Source organism: Physcomitrium patens, chromosome 1 (genome assembly GCF_059467195.1).
Source record: "Physcomitrium patens ecotype Gransden chromosome 1, ASM5946719v1, whole genome shotgun sequence".
Taxonomy (NCBI): domain Eukaryota; kingdom Viridiplantae; phylum Streptophyta; class Bryopsida; order Funariales; family Funariaceae; genus Physcomitrium; species Physcomitrium patens.
In genome coordinates, this window is record NC_143410.1 from 17,592,240 (window position 1) to 17,601,116 (window position 8,877).

General features: G+C 36.7%; 2 protein-coding genes across 3 annotated transcripts; both read left to right on the plus strand.

Annotated features, from left to right (window-relative positions):
• Positions 1 to 422: 422 nt before the first annotated feature.
• Positions 423 to 1,622, plus strand: LOC112279937 (small ribosomal subunit protein uS14z/uS14y/uS14x). The gene is given in 3 exon segments (XM_024514744.3): positions 423 to 557; positions 1,143 to 1,242; positions 1,392 to 1,622. Coding segments are annotated over 3 exon segments (171 nt in total). The 5' UTR covers positions 423 to 495; the 3' UTR covers positions 1,401 to 1,622.
• Positions 1,623 to 4,780: 3,158 nt separating this feature from the next.
• LOC112291608 (uncharacterized) lies at positions 4,781 to 6,407 on the plus strand. 2 transcript variants are annotated; one of them, XM_073535445.1, is made up of 2 exons: positions 4,781 to 4,920; positions 5,440 to 6,407. In XM_073535445.1, the coding sequence occupies exon 2, from the start codon at positions 5,544 to 5,546 to the stop codon at positions 5,790 to 5,792; it is 249 nt and encodes an 82-aa protein (XP_073391546.1). In that variant the 5' UTR covers positions 4,781 to 4,920; positions 5,440 to 5,543; the 3' UTR covers positions 5,793 to 6,407. The 2 variants fall into 2 exon arrangements, with proteins under 2 accessions (XP_073391546.1, XP_073391539.1); XM_073535438.2 differs by lacking the exon at positions 4,781 to 4,920 and adding an exon at positions 4,974 to 5,063.
• Positions 6,408 to 8,877: the final 2,470 nt, after the last annotated feature.

Below are 8,877 nucleotides of genomic sequence, written 5' to 3' on the forward strand. Positions count from 1 at the left end.
AAGGATCGGAAAGCCGGTTGCGGACGAAGAATCCCACCACGTCGAGAACCTTGAAGACAATCGTTGATTACGTCCAGTGCGACGTTTCATGGTCCGGGGCATGAGGTAGAAGATGTCCAGGAGACTAATCAATGCCTGACTAACAAGGACAAAAATAAAATGTGTAGCGCATATTAGGGTTGCAATATTCTGTTCTTTTTTTAATTTCACTGATACAGTGATCCGTTATGTTCCTGAGTTTTATAAAATGTTTTGCTTCGAGTTGTGAGACAGTCTTCCATGAAGAATCTGGGGCGTGACGTGGAAGCGTAAGGGATTCCACGTACCATTCAATTGTGTGGGAGTCCGTAGCTCTAACCCTAACCCTAATTTGGAATGAATAGCGGTTTCGAATGAATCCCATCACCCCGCAGCACTCTTTCTCCTGGCCCCTCGCTGCTGCGTCGCATCCCAACCCAAGTTGCGCTCGACGCTCTTCCTGCTCCATTTGCAAGCATGGGTCACGAAACAGTGTGGAACTCACACCCCAAGGGATACGGTCCGGGATCTCGCACCTGGTAACTCAACACCCTCTCTTGATTTCATTTCTATTTTGTGCCCATCAACTTTGGCGTCTTTGCGATTCTAGGGTTTGTGCCAGCCCGATTCGATTCGGCTTCAGGTCTTCCTTTTGGCTTTCGTTGCCATGTTAGACGCATGAGAGAGAGATTTTTATTTTATTTTTATTTGTATGTTTATTTGTTACATGTTTTGAAATTATGAGGGTTGAGTGCGACACATTGCAATAACAGAACAATGGAGGTGTTCATGTTAATTTCCCCTTGTACTTCAGCGCTTCTATCTGGACTTTTTGAATCACAATCCTTAGGCCTCGCGGTCGTAAAAGCTGCCGTAATGCTCGTCTGAGGACTCATTTAACTTGTATGGTCCTTGATGTTTGGTGTGCTTGTGAACGTCTTAACCATAATTGCGCTTTGAAATACTACTTTGGGTCAAAGGTGGCCGGACGGATCCATGAATAATGTGTCTGTGATGCTTGCCCCGTATCCAGCTACTTTGTACTCTGTCTACGGAATTTCATGGAGGCATGAATCTCCACGAGTGGCTTAGCTACTGAACTAATGGGTCGCTTGTATCTGCAGTCGGGTGTGCGGTAACTCATGTGGCATGATCCGCAAGTACGGCATCAACACTTGCCGCCAGTGCTTCCGCATCTATTCCAAGGATATTTGATTTGTGAAGGTACTACGTCCTGGCTGGCTATGAATTCGGAGGATCTGCTTTCTATTGTGTGAGAATGCAGAGTGCTGTGTGTTTGGAATAAAGTCGTATAGTAGGCTAGTTTTGGTTTTGTTGTGGTATGTGTTGATCGGTTTTGGTGCCTACTGCAGTACCGCTAATTGGAAATGAGCGTGGAGCACCCATTCATACGATGATATCTCAGTCGACTTTGTAACTAATTTGTTCTTCAAGACTATGAATGTCTTGACGAGATTTATGAAATAGCTACTTCCTTGTTGAATGTTTGACCCGAATTTTGGCGGTGCTCAGCGTGTAGCTGATTGTTTTGCTGTATATTTGCGCTTGTGAGAGTAAAAGATAGAAATACTCTTTTTGCACTAGGGATTGTTCAGAAGATGCTCCTTTCTTTACACATTTGAGCTGTGAGACATGCGAATGATCTCTATTTAATGGGCTGTATGTGTGCCCTCTTATTTTCCTAGGTGATGGGAACTTGGCCAAAAGCAGAGGAAAAAAAATGAACCTAACTAAACTAAACTAAAAACTAAAGATCAAGGCAAAGTTGGTGAGCACACCTTCTTGGTAATGGTGACTGACGATCTCATAAACCTCTCCATTGCCTTGGACCCTAATTCACATTTTTTCGACACATCTGCTACAGAGGTTATTGACGTGGGACCAGTGTTTGCACGGCCATGGATGAGAATAGTTTCTACGTTTACGGCCACAACATGTGATGACTACTTCGACGTGACCACAGGTTCTCAGGAATCAATTCTTACATGGTCGTAGTTACTTTAAGGATCTCTTGGTGTCACTTTGCGATCTTTTCAGGAGAATCCTGGTTGATGAAGCACATCCGTGCTTACTTTTTGAACACTGAGCTTTCTGAATAATAATTACGTAACAAACTTCCCACTAATAGTATGTCACTGGAAAACAACGCTTTTGCATGGTTGTAGATTATTGTCCCTCATCTAAATTGTGTTCTGCACATTTTCACCAATGACATGTGAATCATACTTCCATGCAATAGCAATGAAAAGCCATCAAAGGAACTTAATTTTGGTAAAGTTGTAAGCAAACCCAATCTGGATACTAGTTTAGTGTGATTGTTAAGTTAAATTTATCCTTGACATGTGCTTGTTAAGTTAAATTTACTGTCATTCACTCAAATATATTTTGATTATAATTTTTTTGTAAATTACATTGCTACATCACTACCACATGTTAGGAGTGTGTCCCTGTCAAACAATTATAATAGATGCTTCTGGACAACTGCACAAATTCCAACACCCAGAGTGCTGCTTTCCTGAAACTCTGTTGCGTACAGTTGGTACTGAAGCGCACAAACAATGTGGCCACACCGAAGAAGCCTGTGCATCACATCAATATCACAAATTTAATCATTTGTTCTTCAAGGAAGAAGTACCTCTTAGAGGCACCTTCTGTTGTACAAAGTTGATATCAGACCCTGGCATTTTCCATCTTCAGTGCTGAAGAGTTTCTTTTTAATTAGAGTGAACCTCAAATAAACATGGACTTCCCTGAAGTAGATTGTAAAGCTGCAGTCATTTATGGATGGTTTTCAAGCTGCTTTCCTCAATGAATTCCAAACTATGCATATTTATATGGTTACATATACATGTACAAGTATTTTAATTCTTTTTTGCAAGATATATATATATATATATATATATATATATATATAAACAGAGATACATTTGGTTTTTTATTATCTGCATAAAATTTAAACAGGATAAAAATAAAAGTTTGCCAAGCTCAAATCCCACCCAGTGAAAATCCAACACTCAAAACTTATCTACATAAATTCCAATTTTATTTTGAGTTATGTTTTTTGAAGACATAATTTTTAAGACACAAATTTTAGGCATTATCCCTTCACATTTAAAATTCACTTTTTTAAAAAAAAAAAAAAAAAAAAAAAATCTATTCAAATGAAGATTTTTTCTTTACTAAAGTAGGTATGTACTAAATTTAATCATTTTTTTAGTAGTCTTAGTTCTAGAAGATTTTTTAAATTATATTTTTAAAAAAATGTGATATTGGTATAAAAGATGATAACATGTTAAAAATATCATGGTTAATTTTTTGAGAAATATTAAATCAACCCACAAGTCTCCACTTTGCTTTGTTCTTACACTACTAAGGACTTTGTATTTCCTTACCAATTCCTCATTTTCGCACTCTCTCATTGATCACTAAATTTTGCACTTGGTGATGTATTTATTTTGCAAGATGGTGAGAGGGCATAGGATGAAACTTGTGGGAAGGGCTATAATGGAGCAACTTGGAAGAAGAATAGAAAATTTGTGTGTGAGAGGTCACTTTGAAAGGTAGAAACAAGCAACATAAAAACTATTTTACATGAGAGGAAAGTTGGAGTGAATTGTGCAGAAGGATGTGCAAAGGTGTGGCAAGAAGAGAAGTTTTTGAGGATGTGAAATAATGAAAATAATCAACAATTGTTTGTATTTATTGATAATGGATCTATTTAAGATTTAGGGGGATTGATTTAATATTCTCTAAATTCTTCAGGTTGTACAATAGATACTATTGTTTGCATGTTGCCTTGCTACGAAAGATCATATCATAGTACCTTTGAATCGTGTGTGTGTGTGTGTGTGTGTGTTTTTTTTTTTTTTTTTTTTTAATAATATTTAATTTGAGTAATCTCTATTATTAAAAATTTATGTTTCAAATCATGTTATTTTAAATTTTAAATTTAAATGAGAAAATTCATTTGATTTTTATTTTTTAAAAAAATGATTTCATGTAACTTTATATGTAAAATTTAAAATATTCAACCTGTACTTGGACTCAACATAAATCATTCATGAGACAAGCAAAAAATTTAATTGGTTGTTTGGAAAGTTTTGTCTATATTAAAAGTAATTTAATCAAGTGAAGTAAATGATTCAAGGACAAAAGTCATGATCAAAACGGCCGGCACCGCAAGGGCCCTCTGTGGTGGGTGTGGTGAAGGTTGATTCGGCCCAGGAGGTACTTGATCATGGCGAATGAAACTCCGAATTCGGTGATCACGGAAGCTGTCGGGCGCGGAAGTGATCTAGTTCAACGAGCTCTGATCGGTTTGTGAAGACTGGCTACGAAGATTTGAGGGGCCCATCTCATGCGGAGCCCAGAAACTGAGAAAATTCCGCGGTTGGGCCCAGTTCAAACTAAACAAAAAAACATGAAACAAATAGCAAAATTGCAATTAACACTAAAGTGAGGGATAGATTTGCTGTTATCAAGACTTCAGGGGTATTCTTTATATTTCGCCAAGTGTTTCCAAGGAGGTTTCCCGCGTTGCCACGTAAAAACCGACGTGTCGTCCACGTGGGACAACAAATACGGTTGGACCAGGAGGCGCCTCCGTCGCGTCGGTCCCGCCGGGGGAATGCAGCTTCTTCGAAGCTTCTTTGAAACCAATGTTTTTTTTTTTTTTTTTTTTTTTTTTCTGCACCGCCCATTGTAAGTGAGTTGAATTGTGTGTGAGAGTGTGTAGGCAATTAATTGGGTGGTTTGCATTTGCTGGAGTATCGTGGTGCGCAATTGGGTGCAACGTGGATGCACCTTTCGACTCCCGTTTCTGCTTCCTCCTCGTTTGATCTGCGCGTGGGAGATGTAGCCGCGTCGAATTTGGTGCCTTGTGTCAGTACTTCATAATCTCATCATCTTGCAATACAGAGGTTGTTGTGTTAATTTGGTGTCTTTGTCTTTGCAACTTTTTGATTCGATCACCCTGAGCTTGGTTTTCTAAGATCGGGTTGTGCGTTTCGGTTCAGCATTAAGAGGTGCACACTCGATTTTTATGTAATTATTTATTTATTTTTGTGTGTTTTTTTGGGTGTTTGCGTTATCTCTGTGAAGCAGATTAGTGTTTTGAAACTTTCTCGGTTTTCTTGACGTGAAAGCATAATTGATGACCATGATGCTTTGTTTTCGTTGTGGGGATTTCTTGTTTTCTTGTGGCGTATAGTTGTGTTGTTTGAAAAGAAAACTGTGGGTGGTTGGATTTTTGGGGTCTTTACTTTGGTGGCCCTCCATCTGTGACTATCACGCAGATCTGAGGCTATATTAATTTGTTGTAAAGTTTTGTGCTGTAATTAACTGTTGTGATGACCGTTTTTGCATAGTTCTGAGACCTTCGTGTACAATGTTCATTGGCAGGTTCAATTGATTATCTGCGCTCTAACAGTATTTTATTTGCTGTTTGATTACTACAAAATACTATTCAATTTGGAGGCCCTATTTTGTCATTAACTCTCACAAAGATGACAACTTATGAGAGGCAGGATTCAAACGGTCTCGGTTGGGCAGACGAATGGGACAGGAACTTCGATGATGATGTTGACGGCACCCAAGGAAGGCGAAAGAGTAGCAAGATGGAGAAGCTGAAGGCTGCAGCGTCCAGCAGTGTAGAAAAGACGAAGACTGCTGCTACACATAGTGCACAGAAAATGAAGTCAGGCACTTCGACGAGCTTACGTTGGGTTAAGGATAAAGTTCACAGGAAGAAATGAGTCTGCTCCAATATGAGCAATTTTTGAGGTCGTGTCGATCACCATGGCCGTTTACGGTGGATCCTTTTAGCCTCAGCGATGGTGGAAGAAAGCGAATTATCGTTCACAGTGCCTCACTGGTCGTCCCTGAATGTTGATTGCGTCTTGATGAAGACCGACTGCATTGCACGAGATATGTGTGCTGGCATCGCGGAATACAACATCAACAGATGCAATTATCATGCAAAGAGATACGGAGAGAAACCAATTGAAAGTCTCTCATAAGATCTTGGCGCAACAATGTGCAGACTCCTGTTTTTAAGATACCAGACTTGTTAGCATTCGTGTTAAAAGTTTTTCTTTTTCTTTTTTCTATTTTATTGAAACTGATTAGATCTGTTAAGAGGGTGGTGATTCATATTTTAGTCTAGCATATTCAACCAGATTTTTCCCTCTTGAATCAGGAAGGAACTCTCATTGTTTGAGTGCTGATTCTCAATGTCCACGGTTGGTAGATAATTTAGTTTTCGTGTGAGTGTCCGAATATTTTCAGTGTCGCTGTTACTACATATCTTTTCAACAATTTAGTTATGTATGGGGTGCTTTCGTGTGTATATATAGCAGCTATTTCTAAAACTGTGTGAACAACATCCTAGTGTTTATGCTCCGGGTTTGTCGACTTGATCTTTTGAGAGATTTCTGTAGCAAACTCACATGCACTCCACGAACTGGCTTGATTTGTTTCTCAACTTATTTCGAATGTGTGCTCGAGTTCAGGAGCTGTTTCTGAGCTGGAGTTTGTATGTGGGTTACCATTTTCATTTCAATAAGCTCATTCATGCATCTTTTTCTTATGTTGCTTTGAATCGTGATCTGTCTGTGCAATTTCACGAACCAAGTTATGCAGCAGTTACTGTTATACTCAACTTCACAGCAAAACAGGGAGGCACAGATTTCAGGGGCAAGCAGTCCAATGGATTACAGAGTTGAAGTGCTGGTTCTATATTCCAAGAATTGTGAGTACGTGTGAACAAAATTTAAGGAGGGATGCAGGTGGCAGTCCCACTCTGCGCAGTAAAATATGTCCTTTTTACAATTCCTGAAGAGGAATTGTAACTTGTACGCAACTGGGTTTCTCACCCCACTCAACAAAATCCTCACTCCATGTCATGCACGATGTGACTCACCAAGTCTGCTTCAGAATTGTAGGAATGTGTTCACTAATGAACCATCTCTATCATCTGCCCAAATATTCTTCGTTCTACACGATTTGGATTTTGCAGTTCATGCACCTTTCATAGTGAATAGTAGTTAACATTTTCTATAATTTTGTGTGTGAGTATTTGCATCACTATGATATGTTCGATGCAGCCCTCTATCTATGCACAAAATGTGCAAAATTAAAAAGTTGGAACTTATGATTTTATAGTTTCTGCATTTGAAGAATGCTACTTGATTTTTCCATCTTATTAATCACATTCAATATTTTTGAACTGTTTATGTTGAATTAAAGTTAGATATAGATTTTCACATGTTCAAAAAACTTGTTGAGTTTATTTTGTTGTTACTTCATACTTATAATTTATTTATTTATTTATTTATTTTTTTTTTTTGATGCAAAGCCTATTCATGTTGCTGATTTGATGAATAATCAAGCAGCTTAATGGACACGTAAGCAGATTTTTTGGTGCAAAGTATACAACTTGTACACACCAAGTTGTTTTCTCTATAAGATAGAGAGATACTTAGCTGAGGACATATGAGTGAAGAAACAGTTGCAAGCCCACCAATGTGATAACAATATCTTTGTTAAGTTTTGTAATATTTCTTATTGAAGTATAAATCAAAAGTAGAATATAATATTATCTTAAGAAGAATTTCACAATGACATTCTGTAGATATTTAAAAAAAAAATACTTATTTATAGCATTCATTTAATAAATTATTAAAATAATGTGTTTCCATAAATACATCACATAAAATTAGCATAATTTATACATATAAATTTTCTCAAAAGAGTGCATATTCACGTTAAATGCTTACCATATATTACGATACAGGAATCTATATTTCTTGAAATTTATTCTGTTATATTTTGCTATTGCAAGATAAAGAAGAACATATTTACAAAAGTTAGTGTATCATAAATGTGTCATCAATTCATCCGTGAACACATCAGGAAAAAGCTTTTGCCATGTTTTTCTTTTCTTTTCAAACCATTAGAATATCATATTTCAAAAGTCAAAAAGTTTATCTTTTACAATTCAAAAGATACAAAAATAAAAATAAAAGTAAAATACATAAATGACATGATGTCAAAAGAAGAAAATGGACAAGAAAATATTGACCTAATAATGTTATAAATAAGCTGAGAACGACATTTGTAAAGTAACTAAAAATACACGTCTCTCTTTGAAAACCGAATTATAAAAAATCAAAATAAAGATAGAAAGGTTGCAAAGAGCGATTGCTACAACTGTAGATGGGCTGCTTTTAACACATATATATGTTCCTAAACAACCCATTCCTAAACAACTCAAAACACACACACACACACACACACACACATATATATATATATATATATATCATGAACCTTTTCCAATATTTATAGAATTTAATTGCAACCTATTTCCCTCCTTTGACACCCTCTTTGAAATTGAACATCCAAGAGCCTCTATGTCTAACTAAACAACACAAATAATCTTTGCCTTATTGACACCTTTGTAAACCTTTTTTTTGAAGTCTTAATCTAAGAAACTTTTTCCAAGTAGGAAAATTTATATTATATTATATTATTCTTATTATTAATTTTTATTATTAATTTTAACTTAAAACAAAAAACTCAACAATCTCTTTTGTTTGTACCAAAACATGTCCTTTTCTTTAAAAAATAGACCCAAATAGCTGGGCTACACTATTTGGACCATCCTATTGTACCTTGTCCTTACAAAATGTATATCCTCATTTTTGCACCAAAACGAGGATTATCAGCAGATGCCAACCAAAGCATCAATGCCAAATGATTGATAAGTTTTTTTTTTTTTTTTTTTTTTTTTTTTTTTCTTCTTTAATCTGGCTCCAACCTTAATTCACCATTGATATG

What these genes read in the sequence shown, in the direction of transcription:
- LOC112291608 (XM_073535445.1), top strand. Translation starts at nt 5,544, where the DNA reads ATGACAACTTATGAGAGGCAGGATTCAAACGGTCTCGGTTGGGCAGAC.